Source organism: Trypanosoma grayi, assembly GCF_000691245.1.
Source record: "Trypanosoma grayi strain ANR4 Tgr_24_V1, whole genome shotgun sequence".
NCBI classification, from domain to species: domain Eukaryota; phylum Euglenozoa; class Kinetoplastea; order Trypanosomatida; family Trypanosomatidae; genus Trypanosoma; species Trypanosoma grayi.
This window is the reverse complement of record NW_008825643.1, coordinates 29,203-48,111: the sequence shown is the minus strand read 5'-3', so window position 1 is coordinate 48,111 and position 18,909 is coordinate 29,203. Positions and strand designations below refer to the sequence as shown.

At 53.7% G+C, this 18,909-nt stretch overlaps 4 protein-coding genes across 4 annotated transcripts; all 4 read left to right on the top strand.

Moving 5' to 3' along the window:
* Window positions 1-1,511: 1,511 nt before the first annotated feature.
* Window positions 1,512-7,490, top strand: DQ04_00241140 (hypothetical protein; the record flags this gene model as incomplete). Its single annotated transcript, XM_009308535.1, has 1 exon — window positions 1,512-7,490. One exon carries the CDS (start codon window positions 1,512-1,514, stop codon window positions 7,488-7,490), a length of 5,979 nt encoding a protein of 1,992 aa, XP_009306810.1.
* A 634-nt stretch (window positions 7,491-8,124) lies between these two features.
* On the top strand, window positions 8,125-11,883 carry DQ04_00241130 (hypothetical protein; the record flags this gene model as incomplete). Its single annotated transcript, XM_009308534.1, has 1 exon — window positions 8,125-11,883. The coding sequence occupies one exon, from the start codon at window positions 8,125-8,127 to the stop codon at window positions 11,881-11,883; it is 3,759 nt and encodes a 1,252-aa protein (XP_009306809.1).
* A 616-nt stretch (window positions 11,884-12,499) lies between these two features.
* Window positions 12,500-15,919, top strand: DQ04_00241120 (hypothetical protein; the record flags this gene model as incomplete). The annotated part of the gene is made up of 1 exon (XM_009308533.1): window positions 12,500-15,919. The coding sequence occupies one exon, from the start codon at window positions 12,500-12,502 to the stop codon at window positions 15,917-15,919; it is 3,420 nt and encodes a 1,139-aa protein (XP_009306808.1).
* An 875-nt stretch (window positions 15,920-16,794) lies between these two features.
* DQ04_00241110 (structure-specific recognition protein 1) lies at window positions 16,795-18,552 on the top strand (the record flags this gene model as incomplete). The annotated part of the gene is made up of 1 exon (XM_009308532.1): window positions 16,795-18,552. The coding sequence occupies one exon, from the start codon at window positions 16,795-16,797 to the stop codon at window positions 18,550-18,552; it is 1,758 nt and encodes a 585-aa protein (XP_009306807.1).
* Between the last annotated feature and the right edge of the window lie 357 nt (window positions 18,553-18,909).

The following is an 18,909-nucleotide window of genomic DNA, read 5'->3' as shown; positions in this document are numbered from 1 at the left end:
TATATATATATATATATATGTTTTTATGCCTGTACACACGCGTACGGCCCTCACAGTGTTGTGCATCGGTGATGGGGGATGTGCGCAGACGGGTTCACACTTGTTTCTGTACACGTGTGGATGTTTCTTTGTTTAATGTGCCTGTGAAAGAGTTCGAAAAAAGACCTTTGAGGGAGAATTGAAGTCGTTTACCATTCCCCCTCTCTCTTATCTACCTATCTCTTTATATTAATTCCCATTTTTATGATAGTGTGACGACACGTTTTTTGTATCAGTGCGCCCATGCAGCTCTAGCCGCTACCGAATTGTAGTCACACTCTTGTTTGGGTAATCTACTGTTGCTACCGCCCTCCTATCATTAAATAAGCGAATTCTTCTGCGAAACATTGTATGTACATGAATACAACCACAAACATGCGCACAGAAATCTTCTCTCGTTCTTCTTTTGGGTTCTCTTGTCTCGGCTAGTAGATGTGTAGAAGTGTCTTTCATCTGTTCGTGATTATGTTCTCCACTTTGATAGGGAGGGGGAGTCAGTCATGTTAGGGTGGCGGCGCTCGAAGCAGAAAGAGTTCCTGTAACTTTTCTTCCGGGCTCTCCCTGTTGCAATTGCAGATAAATCTGTGGTTATTTCTATAGAATTACTTGCGGCGGCCACGAAGGGACCATGCATAAGCGGAAATCATCTCTATGGTTCAGCTTGAGTGCATATTATACTTCCCTGTGAGTCACATAAAGGAAGGATTTTTCTTCGCACCTCTCCTCCGGAGGCAGCAGGGCTTCGCTGCCGCAGCTCACTTCTTCATGTAAATTTATAGCCAATGCGCGGGATGCGGAGCTCTCTCTCTCTTTCTCTCCCCCTCTGAAGAGGGTCAAGGTGAGAAGGGAAGAATGCATGCATTTACACCACTGAGCCTCTAACGAATATGTGCGCCTGTGATGTGCATCCAATGGTATGTAGCAGAAGCGGCGGCAGCAATGTGACGGTGTCGTCAATGATGTTGTGCTCCTTATTTTTCTTTGTCATAGTTAACTCAAGAAGGTTATGCGGTTTTCTGTTGTTTGCTAGCTTTCTATAAAAGGCCTTTTTGTTGGTGTTACTCGATTTCCGGTATGGTTTCTATTCACACGGAGGGCGTGATGAGCATAATGGAAGCCCCCTTTTTTTNGGGGGGGGGGGGAGTTCCTTTTCTTGCACTCGCGGCATATCTCTAAGAGCATCCCCTCTCACTGCGTTGAAGGGATTACTTGGGCAAAGCGGGGGCAGGATCACTGCTGTGAAAGCAGTGTGATGCGCAGAGAGACACATATGGGCGAGGGTTAGGTCAGTCGCGGGTCTGCCAGAGGAACGCCAGCTTGCCATACGCATCTGTTTTGCCGCTTTTCTTGTTTCGATTTTGTCTTTTCAAGGTGCGACTCTTGCGCACCGTGTTGAGTGGCGTCTGAAGGCGGAAACCCAACAAAACATAAAGAGAGGTATATTTTTTGGTTTGTAGACATTAGACACAGTGATGAAGCGCTTTGCACACTTACATTTGCCGGACAGTGATAGTGACAGTGAGGATAAGGGCCGGGTTGCTGCGAAACCCGCGATCAGGGAAGGCTCCGAGCTGCAGCAGGAGTCACAAACTACGCCGGCTCATTCTGCACCTGTTGCTTCAGCTTACTCTGTCGGAGAGGGCACGGGGCCACAGAAACAACAACAGCAGCAGCAGCAGCAGCAGCAGCAGGAAAACCAGTTGGAGGCATCGTCTCGAAGCGTCAGCTTCCGGGTCGAATCCATAACAACGGCCTTGTCGCCGGGGAGAAGTGCATTGGCTATGACGCCGAAAGATTCGCTGCCGCCCTCCGATCCCATTGTAAGAGCCTCAGTGAGTATGAGGGAACGGATACCGGCACCACCACCTCTATCGAAATCACCGGAAGAGGAGGTGGTAGACCCAGAAAAGGAAAGCAATAGTGCTATTGGCGAGGATAAAGAAGTGACAGTTGAATTAGAAACCTCCTGTAGACACCGTGTGACTAAGAGTGATTGTGGGGACTTGAATGTTGTTGATGAGCCGCATGCAGTGACAGAGGTGCCCGCTGTGAGGACTGTGTCGAGAACAACGGTGAAAAGTATCTCAGTTTGTCAGAGCGCGAATACCTCCACTCTGGAGATGCCGACGCCGCGCTCGTCACGTGCTACCAAGTCGGAACGGTGGCCTCCTTTGCGGGGAAGTGTGCGGTGCGGGCTAACAGCCGACGGTCGTCAAACGTGGGTGCTCGTATCCCCACGCCTTCGTGCGCAACCACAAGAGCAACAACAGAAGCAGCAGCACGCCGACGCCACGCAAGAGGCATCTCTTACGTGGGTGGAAAAGGTCGTTGCGCCTCCGCCGAACCACCTTCCGAGGCGTGCGCTCGATATCGTTGCGGCGGTGCGGTTCAACCCAGGCCCTGGGGCCGCATATCCGCAGAGACACCCCAGCCCACGTGTGGTACCTCCTGCAAGTGGCAACCGCGCAAAGAGTCCTGCACGGCAGGAAAAGGTGCCACGACGCTTTGCTGTTCTCCCCGCGCCACGAGAACAACAGAAGAATGTCCGGTGTGTCACAAGACATAGCAACGACATCACAGGCGTTTATGAAGTTGGTCATGATGCCAAGGACCGTGGGGTATGGGCGTTGCTGCGAAAGTGGCTCCTGCGTAAATACAATCGGGTTGATGACGACTCACTCTGCGCGGAGCGCGATCTCGCTGCGGCGTTGCATGTGCGACAAAAGGCACTTGTTTCCGCAGCAGAGTCGCTACTCAAAGTGCTGCAGCCCGCGCTCACAGGTGAGGCAGGTGCCGCGACATCGTCTTCGCGACCGTTTCCCCTCCCAAATGGGTGGCGGGCGGTGCGCAGCATGTCAAGTGCATTGACGGATCCACTTTTAACCGGGACTTCACGCTCTATGCGCCGCATCAGCGAACTCGCTTTTGAGACAGACAATGGAGAAGACACGATGTCGTTTGAGGTGTTCTCAGGAACAGAGGTATCAAACTCTGGCCGCTTCATGGTGGCTCAGAAGGAGCGGGACTCCCCGGCGGCCCCCAGTGGTCTTGGCAATGAGGACGACGTGGCTGTCGAAGAGGTAGACTACTTGAAAGCCTTCTTCCACCTCGAGCCGCTCCCCCTCCATGACGTGGAAGATGCCAGTGGATACAATGGCTTTCTTCTTGGAGATGGAAGTGCTGCTGTGTCTGGTGTATCCCCACCAGGCACGACCTTNTGTGACGAGCCAGTTGGGCAGCGGCGGAATAGTGTAGGAAGCAACATTACTCTCTCACGCCAGCAGGGGCGGGAGGCTGCAGGGCTGTATGGCCTGTGGTGTACAGTAGATCCACTGATGGAGAATATGCCAGACAAATCGCAATCACCGATAACCGCGCGCAGCGGCCAAAAGAAACGACCGGATGTCCAAGCACCACAGTGGTGCATGCAGGTGTGTGGGGGTGCCGCGCCGCAACGGTATCACCAACCTGTGCTCTCCTTGGAGAGCTCTGTCGATTGCTTGAGTGTCACTTCCATGTCTACTCGAAAGGGGGTTGCACATTTCGAGGCTATGTTTTTTCCACAGCCACCTGACGATCCTTTGAGCAGGTTTAGCGTTAATCATGTGGAGGGTGCCGGTTCTGCAGCCGCTGCAGCGACCACAGCTCCCATCTATTCAATTCCTCTTACACCTCAGATCCTCAGTCCAGCTGAAGCCGCACGTTATAGGCGGGTGCTTGTGCAGCAAAAGCCACAGACTGTATTGCGACTACGAGATGAAGAGCAATTTGTTTTTGACAAGCACGTCATTAAAGACGAGCTCTTTGTCCTGCTTTCGCGCGTCACGGTGAACACGAAGCAGAAGTATGCACTCAATGTGATTGTGCAGCTTCTACCTTGTAGGCGTGTAGGCACGGGCGCTGATGCCGCCAGAGATTCCAACCTATCTGCAGCGGAGCTTATTGATGTACCGTTGCTTCATACAGACACGGCGGCAGCAGCCGCACGGATTGTGCACGGCGCCACACTCACTTTCACCGCCAAAGGTGCTTTTCTCAAGGCGTATCAGGCGCTGCTGTGGGCGAGCGAAATCAACATTACGGACGCCAGCCCTGCCTCTTCCACGCCACGTAAACTGTGCGATACAAGTGGTGCATCACCGTATATGACGCTGCGTTGTTTCGCATCTCTTCCCAAATTGGTGGAGGGTGCTGACACTGGGGTGTTTCATGAGTGTTGTGTGCAGCACGTGACATCGGTGCTTCTGCAAGAGCCGAGTTTCTTCAAGAAGTGGCCATACCGGCTGGAGGACTTTGTGTTGGACGCGTCACCAAGCAGTGGCAGATGCCGCCCGCTCGCCACAGCAGCGATTCTGCCGCTCACGAACATTGCCCTTACACCAGTCGTGGCGTTCGACGAGTACGGTGTCGTTTACCGTGCAGTGCACACACCATCCTCGCAGGTGTTTGACGTCCGTGTTCTGCCGAGGCATCGAACAAAACTTCTGTGGTCTGATGCTGCAGATGTGCGGGTCGACCCTGACAGAGATGCGGCGCCAAGACGCGTAATGGAGGCGGCGCTCGTGCTGGAGTATGTGTCACACATGCCGTTTCACAACCCTATCGCAGCGGTGCTTTGTGATGCGCACAAGTACTACATTGTCCACGCCCCTGTTTTCTCGGCGCTCGCGGAAAATAGAAGCGGTAGTAGCACCGCTGCTGTTACAGCTGCCTGCTCTGTCTCACCATCTCAGAAGCAGACAGAGCAACAGCAACCCCAGCCGCAAATTCACCACGGGGTGATGACGCTTCGTAGTTTCTTGGACAACGTATTGCACTCACCAAGCACTTCATTGCCTACCCGTTGGGAACTTGCTCGCCTCCTCGCAGCACAGCTGCTCCTGGCCATTGTCTCGCTGCACGGGAAGGGCGTCTTCCTGGGTCCCTGCTCCCCGAAGAGACTCATGGTCCAGTGGAGCCCTTCAGCTACTAATGGTATTGCTGTGAGTGGCGGTGGAAGTGACAACGATGGTACAAGATTGGAAACAAGAGACTTTCATCTGCTGATTCCTTTCACTGGGGTCCAAACTGATGCTTGGTTGTATGAACGACAGCAGCCCGGTGTGATAGAGTACATCCCACCGCGTTACCTTTTTCGCACCGCCTACCACGCAGCACTTACGGAGCCTGCGACAGGCGGATGGACATTTGGGGACGATTATTGGTCGTATTTGTGTCTGCTGTTTGAATTGTTCGCAATGAACGGTGCCTCACTCGTGGCGGTGCCACTGCAGCAACAGCTGCAGCCGTCGATGTCGAAACCCCGCCGTACGGGTAGAGAGGTATGGCAGCTGTGGAAACATCTGTTCAAGGTGCCACCTCTGTCTTCCTCTTCATTCTCATCTTCCTCATGCCCGCTGCCGCATCGACCGAGTGGGGTTACACATGTCCTGCAGCAGTACGTTCAGTCGCGGGTGGAAGCGTCCATTTTGCCAGACGTTGAGGAGTGGCGGATACTGTCAGAACAGCAGAAGTCAGCAACACGCTCGCCACGAACGCAGACGGAGAGAACTGAAGCGAACCTTAATTCCGGCGCGTCGGGGGCAATTTCTCTTACTGATGCTTACGCAGCCGCCTTGCGCTTTAACATTTCTCCATTCGTTGTGGAACCGAAGAACAACGGAGACCGCGGCAGCAGTGTGGCGGCGGAAGCAGAAGCGGCACTAGATGCTTCCCCAACGAACGCCTCCATGCAGATACTGACACACCTCTGTAAAACGCTTGTAAGCATTTCTCTGAAATCTACTGAGTCAGGTACCGACAAGACCGTCAGAAAGATGGCTTCGGTTCTTCTCGCCCATCCGTTCTTTCTGGGCATTGACTTTACATCGCTCTTCGATGGAAGTCACGCTTTGCCGCACGCAGCATTTCTCTGCAGGAAATTACGGAGCAAGAATGTTTTCAATGAGACAAACACCAACGGTGATATGTTGAATCGGCGAGCCTACTCTCCTAGGACTGGACAGCAGCAGCAGCAACAGCAATCAGAGACCCGGACCGTCGCGGGCGTACAGGAAACCTACATACCGCTTCTTTCTCTTCCTACGGAGTATGAAGGAGGAGGTGTTGTAGGAGTGCCGATGTCGAATGGTGGCACCACACCGCCTCGCTCGTCACTTCGAAATGCGCATGGCCGCGTGGCGAGTGTCTACTCCGTGAGCGAGCTGGAGGAGCTGAGACGTTTACGTGAACGCGTGCGTTTGGCCGTGAATAATACGTCTTCAAGAGAAGCAGTGATGCCGCGCACCAGTGATGTGCAAGAGCCGGATCAACAACAATTGCAGACACAGAAACAACCGCAGCGTGGGAATGATTCACTGAGAGTTCTGACATCCGCACAAGTCTCTTTCGCCGAGAGAAATGTGGGAGCGGGAGCGGAGGGAAACGGCGGTGCCGCTTACACTCCCACATGGCGGCGATTGCCCTCGCAAAGAGGGAGTGTGGGAGAGAAATATGTAGGTGACCGTCACGATGTGGGTTCGAGAGGACTCATGGTGCCCCTTCCACAAGATCTAACCAGCCGTTGCAACGACTACACTGCCTCGCATCCAGGTCCTACTTTTGTGCTTGCAGACCCACTTCGAAACCACAAAGCCGGAAACAGGAATCACGAAGAAAGAACTGTTCCGGTGGACGGTAATGCTGGAGAGGCAGACGAGCGTGACAAGCGATACAGCTGGCCGGAGGAGTATCTGCAGGTTGCGAACCTGCAGAAGAAGGGGTCGCCCGCTTCACAACCGTTATCAACTCCATTAGAGAGGTTGTCTCTGCTCGCAGAGGGTCCATCTTCTTATGCGCCGAAGCTGCACGACCCTGATAGGGATAAAAAAGCAAAGGAAGACTTCCTTGTTCCCTCTGATAGTGAAGGAGAAAACCGACCACACTATGGGCAGAGGCGTGTGGAACAGCGACGGCACGACCCGAGAGAATCCTTGCATTCCCACAATTCGTATTGTATCAGTCCCCATGCCAACGGACTTGTTGAAAACACTGTCAGGTCAGAGACAAGTGGGCTTTTTTTTACACACAGCCGGAGGAGTGCCTCACGGTCACCACCATTATTACAAGGTGGAACAAGCGAAAGGACAGGGTGTAAAGAGAGGGCTGACGACGGCAGTGTGGTACTGGTGCCCTCAGACGAGGAAGAGCAGGTGTTGAGGATCGAAAGGATGCCAACCCGAAGCTCCAGAAACTCATACACTGTATCCCGCCAATGGCACAGCAGTGTGAGTCACAGCAGCAGTAGTACATATAAAAGTTCCTCGAGAATCAACTCCATTTCGATGCCGTCCAAGTCCAAAGAGGAGGAGCAGCACCAGTTTCAGCTCCGTGATGAAAATATCGAGTGGGAACTTGTAGAAGATGATGACATTGAAGAGGTTGGGAAGAAACCTTTCCTCCGCGCGGTATGACCCTCACCTCAGCGATGCAACGGGAAAAGGCGTGGCCACATAATTCCTTGTTGCTTCTGAACTATTGTGTTCGTCCAAATTGGATGTTTCGTTGTGCTTTGTGGGTCCTATTACCTTTTTTTTTTTACCTGTTGCAGTTGTTGCTGCAGTGGAGATGGCAATAAGGTGTGTTGATCTACCGATCACACACAGACACACGCACCCACACATGGACTCGGGCACAAAAGCGATGACTTTTGTCATTTTGTGTTAATATCGTTGCCGATTCATTTTATTATACCGTTTTTTTTTTTTCTTTGCTCTCTTTCTTTTCCGATCGATCTATTAATTTAACCCATACAAGGAAGTAAGAGGGGCTGTGAGTTTACTCGCACGGAGGAAAAAAAAAAGAAAAAGAGAGAGGCGCCCACTGTGGATCGTTGGAGTGGTGGTGGGAGGAAGTGGCACTTATCGGCACTTGAGAGGATTAGGCCCGCTGCGCATCCGTCTCTTGATTGTTCCTCCCTCTTTGTCCCTGTGGCCCAAGCAGCAGTCTGCTCCGCCGTCACGCAGGCGCCAACGTACACACACAGACATACACACTTTCATATTATTCGTTTGCAACAAGGCCGCACCTTTACGTTGACTTGACGCGATGAACATTGACCTCTCATGCAAGTCCATCTGCGAGCTGTGCTTTGACCGCGCGCAAGCGACAGCGGAGGAGGCGCTCGTTGCGAGTCGCGTCCAGACGCTAACGGCCCGCCACAATCGCATCGAGCGCATCGTTGGCCTCGGTGCTCTCTTTCACAGCCTAACACACCTAGACCTCGCGCACAACAACCTCAGCGCCGTGAGTGACGGGGGGGCATGGCTCGCCGCGCTACCACCATCGTTGTGTGCGCTGAACATCTCGCACAATGGTCTGTGCGGTTTCAGCAGCAGCAGCAGCAGCGACGCAGTATGGAAGGGCGGCAGTGATGTCGGGGGCCCACATGCTGTAACAGTAGCAGCAGTGGAGGCAACCCTAGGGCGTCTTCGCCGCACGTGTCCACTGACGCTAGCTCTCTTCTTCAGCCGTGGCCGGTTCCCGCAGCTGCGTGAGCTTGACATTTCACACAACACGTTGCGCCTCACGCTAGCGGAGAGCGACGCGGTGGAGAAGAAATGGCTTGACGCCGTCGAGCGACCAAGCGCGGCGTGTGTGCTCGGCGCGGACGAGCATGCGGTTTGGCGGCAGCGCACCACATGCGCCGTGGAGGTTTTGCGTCTTGACGGCAATGTCCACCTGTCGGCCCTCAACGGCATGCTATGCGGCATGGAGGCTGTGACACACCTTCATGCAATGGGGACTGGCGTGGCAGACTTGACGGCGTTGTCAGCGGCGGCCACCTTTTGCCCGAAACTGCGCTGCCTCGACATGCGCAAAAGTCCTGTGGTTGACGCGTTCGTTCGTGCACCGCGGGCGACGATTGTAACATTTGTTGAGTTGCTGCTTCTACCCGCGCTCCTTGAAAAGGCAGTGAACTACGAGCAGTGGGAGGGGGAGGAAGGACGTGTCGCACTGCAGCGCACCCTTCGAGAAGTTACGCATCGTCACATGGATGATATAGAAGCTGCCGTTTTGAATCAGCAAGGGTGCGGCGGTGATAATCTGCCACGGGTGCTTTACGCAGCGCTGCTGCAGCAGGTGATCCCGCAGGTGGTGGAGCTCGACGACGGCATAAACGTGGATGCAGTGCGGCGGGGCTTCATGAATGCAGCACAGGAAGTTCTTCAACGCTTTATAGACATGAACGATAGAAGAGACATGAGGTGTAACAAAACCCTCAAGCAGGACAGGTTTATTGTGGACGACGTGTGCCCATCAGTGGAGGAGGGGAACAAAGAAGAGCAGCAGCTGCCTAACGTGACACAACAAAGGCAGGGGACGTCTCATACTGACGTAGACGCGTCGACGTCGTTGTCGTCGACATCTCAGGTTATGAATGGTCCAAGAAAGAGCAGCCCTGTTGTGCGAAAGGGTCGTGCATTTCTGTCCAGCTCTGTGGTTGTTGGTGACACTGCTGTTGGGCGTAGCGGACGTGAAAGGTCACGCAGTGCACACGGTATAAGCATGGCCGCTGCTGCAGCTGCTGCTTCCGCACAGCTTCGGCCTGCAGTGCTGGTGACGAAAAATCCAACCTCCGGTGTTCCAGCTACTTCGGAAAATAGTCAAAATGACAGCAATAATGTCCATAGAGAGTATGAACCGGTGACGACAGTAAGTACTATAAACGCACACAGAAGCAACAATGATGGTTACGGCGGTGTGGCTCTGGACTCCAGGAGGGGAGCAACACGCCAAGAGAGGCAAAAAGTTGCACCCCATTCACCGCTTTCTTCCTCCACTTCCCCCACCGCTGTTGCTATTGTTGACACACAGGGGGATAACAGCAGTGGTTGTGAAGAAAGTGGTAGTAGTGGCCGCTTTCAGCGTGCCCTAGCTGCTTTGACACCGCTGCTGGTGCAGCGGCTGCGTGGAGAGGGCGTGCCGAACAAGCATGCTGTCATGAATGGCAACAACCGTTCCTCTAGAGATGACCCCAACAACTCGGCCGCATCGACAACAATTACATACACCAGCACCACCAACACATCGGCTGCATACGAGGCGCTGGTGGAAAAAGCACGTGCCCTCGAGGAGACCCTCCTTGGGTCGCAGGAACGTCAGCGAGGTATGCAAGAGTCTGTGCTGCGACTGAAGGAGCAGCTGCAGCAGGACCGCCGACTTATTAGCGACCAGCGCAAGGAGGCGTTGCGACTGCGTCATGAGCTTGACGCACTCATAGCCGCGAACAAGCGCACGAAGCAGAAGCTAAAGAAGCGTCAGAAGGAGATTGCCTACGGTACGGCTGCGTTACAACGGCAAGAGGTTGTAGCGCAGCGCAAGGCCGCACTGGAGCATATTGCGCAGGAGGAGAAATCGCTGCAGCAAGCTGAGCGGCGCCTTCGTGAGAAGATGGCACTGAGCAGGGTGTGGTCGTACTCGCAGATGGCCAGCCCAACGGGAATCCTGGAGGGTGATGGGGGGGAGACGACGATGGGTGCTAGAAGCAATGGGCCGCATGTGCTGCGGAAAACTCGCGCCGACTTGCTTCGCGAAACTGCGGTGCGGGAGCGGATGGAGATTATGAAAAGGGATGAACCGCTGGCGTACAATGTGCGAAGGTTTCGCCCTGGTGAATTCCCCTTGAATGGTGTGGAGGAAGGCGGCAACTACAGGAGGAGCTCCACCACGGCAGTTGCAGCACTTCACCGGCAGGAGCCGGAAGAGCAACAGCGAAGCACATGTGACAGGAGGCAGGGGGAGGAGCGTATCCATGGAAAGACGCCGTGGCGCAGCAGAAAGCTGAGGAGGAGCAGAAGCAGCAGCGGTGACGCGGCGTCGTCGGCTCGGACGACAGAAGCAGTGGAGGAGCAGCAGTCATTGTACGACAAGGGCTACAACCCCTACTACGACGATAAAAGTGAAGGGGAAGGAATTCACCACCATCGGTGGATACAGGAGCTTTCACTGCAGCAACTTTTTGAAGAGGCAGCGGCTTTGCAGCAGCGGCAGCACATCTTGCAGCAGCGTGTACGGGATGTTGGCTTAGGTGGAAATACAGAGGGGATGCATGAGACGAATAAAGAGAGCCATATGGTGGTTCACCATGAGCCCATCAACGGTGATTTTTGCGTCCGCAGTGGCGAAACCAGAGTGCCCTTGGCAACGAAAACACCCCAAACATGTATTGCTGCGCTGCAGGAGAATAAGGGGCCCGCATCGTTTGTCACTGCAGATGACTCCTCTTGGAGTGGTGCGCATAATCCCAGCAGCACCCCAAATAAGAAAGATAACGACAAGAACAACGATGACGAAGACGATGACGACTCTGTGGATATTGTTGTGTCGGTGGCAGAGAACCAGACGCACAACGACTTTATTGTCTCTGTTGTGTCTCCCTCTCTAGTCAATGAGGAGGGCTCTGTGGGTCCACAGCCACAGCAGCAGGAACAGCAAACAAAAGCGAACGATCCTCTTGTACCTTCCGGCCCTCCTCCTTCACCGCCAGCAGCACCTCGTGCGGCAGAGGAGCACTTCTCTGTGGACGCTCGCAGTATCTATGCTGAGATAATGCGTCAGCGACAACAACAACAACAGCAGCAGCAGCAGCAGCAGTCAAAGACAAAGGAGACGCTAGAAATCCCCGGTACTGTTATTGACGAAGTGGGAGAGCCATCTCCAGTGGCTGTGGCGATAGAAGGTGAGCCGAGCAGTCTCTGCAAAGGGGCAGGCAGTCGAGGTCTGGCGGATGCGGAAGAGAACTGTGACGAGAGCGGGGCTGATGGTGGCGTTGAGACCACAACGCGACGTGCACTTTTTTCCTGACGCCTTGGTGCTTTGAAGTAGCTGTAATGCGAAGGGCTCTCACCAACTGAGGGAAGGAGAGAGAGAGAGAGAGAAAGGAAAAAAAAAACTTGAAGCGTTGCTGTTTCCCTCATTTTTTTTTTCTTTTTTCCTTGTCCTCCGTGAACCGGTCTCATGAGAGAGTGATACCCATCCTGTGATCTTTTGCAGTGAGGAAGGCACGCAGAACGCGCTGCTGTGCACCCGCACCTCTTGGATTCGGCCTTTCCTGTAACTCTCCACCTTTATCTTCTTCTACAACATGCACGCACACACAGAAAGAGTCCGAAGAAAATAAACAGAGAAATTCAGCGCTTCCTTAGCGTGTGTTTGCTGTTCGGGTATCCCCCCAACCCCTATCACCAGGGCCAGAAGAAGCAAACGAGGCATCATCACGGCAAGCAGGCAAAGACAACGACGGAAGACCGTGAAACTGGCAGGAAGGAGTAAAAACAAAAAACGCCACTCGATAGACGGTAGTGCTGATTATTACTACTGTCATAAAACAAAAAGAAACGTTGTGATTTCGGTGGTAACACCGAACATCATCATCGCGTCTGTCTGTAACACACGTGGGGGCTTTTAAAGGAAAACAAACATGGCAGAAACACCAGACGTGCTCTCCACGACACAGCAGGGGGAGCCACCACGGCAGCTGTATCAGGTGCAGTACATGTGTACCCATCAGGGCTACCAGGGGACTCTTACAGCCAACACATGTGGCTGTGAATTTAAAAGTGAATTGTTGAATGTTGATTTTCAATGGGATCGTGTGAAGTGGATTCGAATGGCAACGAAGCATGTTCGTGATGCACCGACCTCTGTGATTGCGATCAAGACAATGCGTCACAAAGGCTTGGCATCACGCATCATCAGCAGTGGGAAGTACTACTTCTATAACTTCAATGATATTGTGAAGGCAACAAAGCACCTTCAGAGACTAAAGGAGATCGCATCAGCACCAAATGCCGCTGCATTAACATCAGCAGGGAATCTTGACTCCCCCGACTGTGACGCCTCCGGCAATTTAGGCGTTCTACCTGCGGATAGCAGCAGCTTTGGTCGTGGCTCTTCCCGGGCTAATCAGTCACCGATTGTTCACAGTAATAGCAACCGCAATGTTTCTAGTCCTGGTATAATTCTTGGTGGAAGAGGGGAAAACAGGGCTGATGCTTCGTCGATTGCTTCTCCCGCGGATAATGAGAGTCTTGAGAATTATTCAATAGCACGTGTAAAAAGAACTAACAACGTGGGGGAGGACGTCGAAGAGGATGCTGATGGACGAAATGGTGGTAGGGTTAGCATGCCGTTTATTATCGGCATGACACGCCACACTGACGCTAGAGAAAGTGCCTCTGTGGTGTCACAACAGCCGCGACGTGGTAGTTTATATGTACCAAGCAAAACACGTCGCTTGGTGCCTTCGAGAACGCAGGAATCTTTCTTCACTCGCTGGTTTGGCAGCAAGGGTAGTGAGTTTAGGAAGAGAATCACTATTACTGCCGCCGTGTTGTTTTTTGTGGTTTTTCTATGTGTGTTACTGCACGTCCGTGGTGATAGAGACCGTCAGCACGAGGTGACTCCGCGTGAGAGAGTGGACATTGTTGTTCGAGAACTAGGGCAGCTGCATCACTGGCGCGAAGAACGGCAGCGTGAGGTGCTTAAAGGGAACCACCAACGGCAAATGCAGCACAGCAGTCCATTGCTAATGGTGCAGCCACCGCCCCCAGTGTGCGTCACGCTCGACGATATGACCGTCGTGGTGAGGGAGCTTCTGGCGCAGTACGTCGAGGTGCAGCGGGACGTTGTGTCGCTGCGTATGCATCGCCTGCGTCGCGAAAGTGGGGATCTCGTCCCAATCCTCGAGGCGCGACGTCGTGCCCTCTCAGAGGTTGCCCTAGGTATTGCCGCAGGTGGCGAGGAGCCTGGGGAGGGCGTAGGTGACGAGGATTGGCTACACGATGGGAGTGTCTACAAGCCGCCACGCCGATTTTCTGTGTCACGTGTCGCTGCCGATGTGCGTCGCTGGTATCGTTACGTGCAGAATGGTACGGGAAAGTTGCTGTGGTTACTCGGCCTGAGCAGCAGCAATGCCAATAGCCCTAGTGGAAGTTCAAGAGGCCACCCCTCGCACAACCCCGTTCACTGGCTTACATCTTTCTGGGGAGGCGGCGGTGACAGAAGTAGAAGCAGCGCTACAGCTGATATTGAGAAACGACAGCTCACACGCTACACAGAGTTCCTGGTAAACGGAAAAGTTGTCACGCAAGAGATTTTTGCCGAGGATGCCAAGGAGCGCCGCAGCTGCCTCAGGCTCACAAGTGAGCTCGTCCGCCTCTCACAGCTACTTGAAGGAATTCTGCTTGAGTACCTGGACTTGGTGATGGCTCCACAGCTTGAGATGCACCTCTACCAGGTCCCATCTAGTGTTGCCATGGCACGCGCCGAAGCATCAGCGTGCAGTTCGTCAGCCCATGACGCTTCACTGGGAGGAAACCGTGGAGATGCTGAGGGGTTGTTGACGGGTCGCAATACGTATCTTCTGCGCTCCATCTTGTTACGGCGCCACGCCCTCGCCTTGCTGCGGCTGGAGCCGCTACTACAGTGGGAGAAAGTTAGTCTGTTTGACACACACCAACAGAAAGAGCAACAGAAGCAGCGAAGATCATCATCGTCTCGTAAAACGTCTCAAGACACTAGCAATAATAGTACAAAGACATCATCAACAGTGGAGCCTACAAGAGAAAATATCGAGGCTATCCTGAGGGAATTCGTAGGTAGTATGACGCATAGTGTCATGAAGAGTCGTGAGTCAATACTAAGAAATATCCTGGAGGAGGTACTTTACTGGCATGAGCACGAGGAAGAGTGGCAGACGCTCGTGCTGTGGCGGCTTGAATCTTACAAAGAGGACAAGACCTCTGGTGAAACTCCTGCTACCGAGTCACGTCGTGTCAATGCCATGGATGATGTCATCGACTCACTGCCGCTGTTCCGGGGCTTGTGGTGCTTTTTGGAGAAGCCGGTGCGGCCTCCGCCGGGGGCATGGAATGGCAGCGATAAAGGCTACAGTGCCGAGTGTAGCAAGGCATTTGTAGACGAAAAGGAGACGGTCGAGAATAACGGTTTTACAGAGAATTCAGCTGAAAAGGAAAGCGTAGAGAACACAGTGGAAAAGGGATCCGAAGGGCTGGAATTGGCATTGGTAAAACCTGAAAAAAATGACGGTGAAGATCATCAAAAGCACGAGGAAGCAGGGATGGAGAGTGAAACGCTTGTAGCCTTCGACTCAAACTCAAGGCCGAGCGGCGAGGTGCTACCAGTAGAAGCTGAACAGATTAAAAGGGAAGAGAATGAGGAAGATGATGATATAGATGCGCATATTCGCTCACTCGAACTCACATCACACGAGGTGCAGTTGCGGTGGGTGAACGCTCTTGAACTCTTCTTGCGTGTACACGGCGGTCAAGGTGACCAGCTCGCCAGGAGCGGAAGCGACAGGAGGCGTTCGCATAAGGAGGGGTCATACAGTGATGCAGAAGATCAAGAGGATTCAAGTGGGAGTGAAATGTCACGGATACGCCAGAGGACAATGCAGCTGCTATTACAGGCTGAGCGCCTTTACGGTCGTTATCTACAAAACGGGGCGGCGTCCACGTCGCTCCAGTCGGGTGCGCTCCTTGAATTCATGCGGCATAACGCCGACTGCCGACGCCGCTCTTGGTGGGAGCTGCTGTGGCCGACGTCGTGGTTCAAACGTGACAGGGACGCTCATCCACTGGAGTGCTGTCTGTGGCGCATGAAGCTGTCCGACCCCGCGGTGCGTCATCTCTACAGAAACGCACTACAGCTACCGCTGGGTGAAATTGAGGATGTGCCGTGGATACTGTTGCATGTCTTGACAACACCGCCAGTTCTGCTCAGGGTACAATACGACGCACGCTCCGTGTTCTACGCTGCATCTTGGCTCCTCCTCTTTGCTGTCATAGCTACTGTTGTTGTTCTTTTCTTCGGTTGACGAGTGGATAGATGTTTGACACGAGGGGAATCCCCAGTGGAGTTGTTGGGTGACAGCGTGGTGCAGTGCGACGAACGGGGTAGAGAGCTTTGATGCCGGGGGAGTAATGAACTGATGGTAGTGGTAGACAACACAAAAAAGACAGCATACATACAGAGTCTCTTCGCTTGTTCAGCGCACGTAGAACATGCATTTCAGCATCGCCCTCTGTCGCTGCCTCTCAAGGCCCGCGCTGGTTGGTTTGCGTGCATGCCTCTTTGTGAGTATGTGGTGGCGATGATGGTTTTTTTTTTTGTTGTACATTTGTGTGATATGGAGCCGCAGCGTGGCAGGGGATTCGGACTACACAGTGGGGAAGATGGGGCGATGCATGTGGATGTGGATTTCGTTTCTTTTTTTGAATACTGTCTGAATGGGTACCGATGTGTGTCTCCTCTGTTTTTTCTTCGTTCCGTGATTTATCTATACCCCTCCTGGGGCCTCTTCCTCCTATTTCCCTCGGTCCCTGATATTGACGACCACCATGCATGCAGTTTTTATCGTACTTTTCTTTTTTTTTCTTTTTCGCCTGTGTGTGTGTGTGTGTTGCTCTGCCTGAATCGTTGTGGCACACTACTCTCTCTCTCTCTCTCTCTCTTGATTCGTTGCTGCTTGTGGACACGCCAAGTAGGGAAGGATAGGCTCGAGAGGAGCTTGTGAACAAAAAAGAAAATCGCACGTACATACTCGCTCACTGACTGAGGCGCATTTTCATCCCCAGAAGCAGTAGTAGGAGCAGCGACATATTCTTCACTAATAATAATAAACAGCGTACCAACCCACAGAAGAGGGAGTGACTACTGCTGCATCACATAGACAACCGCACAGCACACACCATGTCCAGCCTGACAGGAGTCTCTGCTGCCACTGCCGCGCCACCCATTGAGAATTGGGGCGCTCTCAAATGGAGCATCCAGCAGCAGCAACACAATGGGGAAAGCGGTACAGCGAATGCGAATGTTAAACACGAGGGTCATACCGATGAGAAGAACGGCTCGGGAGATGGCAATGGAGAAGCTCTGCTACAACTCGTTTCCCTTCCCAAGCCGCAGCACCACAGCAGCGGTGCACCCGCGAGTGTGGTGGAGAAGCCAATTGTGCAGATCCCTGTTTCTGTCATAGCGAGCGCCTCGGCAATGACGAAGAATGACCTCTCTCTCGCTCTGCGCCCGCAGTCTTCGGTATCGGCGATGCAGAGTGGCAGTGGCAACGTGTCTGTGGAGCTCACATCGATCCGCTTTGCAATCCCCAACGTGTGCGTCGGTCATGAACAGACGGAGGAGGCGGGTCGTGAGATCCTTGCCGAGGCGCAGCAGCAGCTGAAGAAGTACCAGTCACGACTCCTCGGTGACGGTGCAGGCACTGGGGCAGTGGCGGACGACCAACTGCTTGTTATGATGGCCGGCGGCCACCGCAAGGACGAACGCGTCATGGCGGTGCTCGATGATCTCACCTTCTCGTACCCTTCGGGTCGATACAAACTTATCGTGTCGAATTACGCGATGGTGCTCGAGGACAAGAAGCGGGCGACGGGGAGCGGCAGTAGCGTCGTCGCATCCGTGCCGCTCACGGATGTGGTACAGCTGTATCTTTGCGACATCCCCGATAGCAGTATCACTGACGAGCAGGAGGGGGACCTTGCGCAGTACGTTGTTGTGATTCTGCGTAACCCGTTTAAAGTTCGCACGACAACGTACAACCACCTCGTCATTTCTTGCCCCGCCGGCTTTGCGCTCGATGAAGCGCACCCGTGGCGCTGCCAGCTTGAGACGCAGGAAGAGATCGACCGCGCCCTCGCCGCGTTGCCGCACAACCAGGGATCTGCAGCAGCCGTGAAAACAGAAGACGGCGGTACGGCAATTAAGAACACATTTGCACCAACCATGTCAGGTCGTGTGAGCGAAATCCTTATTCGTGTGCTGAAGGCGGTGACGGGTGTGACCGCACTCGGCGGTTACAACAAGGAGTACCAGACAAGCCGCGGTCATTCGGTGCTGCGCTGCCTGCATCACGGCGCCGATGGTATGCTCTTTGTCCTGCACTCCGCCCTCCTCTTCCTGCACCGCCCTGTGACGCGCGTGCTGCTGAGCGACATTAAACGCGTGGAAATTGACGAGTCAGAGAGTGGCAGCGCGACGTTCCAGATGGTCGTGTTCGGCTCATTTGGCAAGCGCAACACCAGCGCCGCTGCGGAAAACAAAATCGTCTTCTCCGCCATCGACAGGAAGGAGAAGGCGGCGCTGTTGGCGTACCTCGAGAAGAGGGTGACTGTGCGCCGCATCGGTCTCTCTATTGAGGACGACGATGATGACGATGACGATGATGAGGAGGACGCCGATGATGAGGAAGACAGCGGCGATGAGGATGACGATGACGATGACTTGGACGACGATGACGAGGAGGACGACGAGAGCGATGACAACCGGAGGCGGCGTAAGCGACAGCGCAGCAAAGAAGGCAAGCACGAGAAGGGGGACAAGAAGCGGAGCAAGAAGGAAAAGAAGGAGAAACACCACCATCACCACCGCCACCACCACAAGAAGCACAAGGATGATAAGAAAGAGGCGGCGGCAGAGAAAGCGAAGGAAGAGTGAGTAGACGAGTAGCTCAATTTCTCTCTCACATACACATTTCCACGGAGAGGCGTTGCGGCGGCGGCGTTGTTGTGTGGCTGTGCGGCGCGTCGATTGAAGGGTGGCCCACACCGACAGACAGACAGAATGAGAGTCGTTTTAATCCACCCTCCCCCTTCCACACACTCATATTATAAAAAGGGTGTGGCTTAAAACCTCACACTAGAGCAATACTCGCGTCGCAATGAGCTTGATTTTTATTGACTTTTCTCCCATTTTCCACCACACAAGCGTGCATGCACGGCGTTACTATCCTTTGTTTTCTCTCTCACTATTTGGAATGGACGCACCAGTAGGTGACGACAAATCCACTCGTTC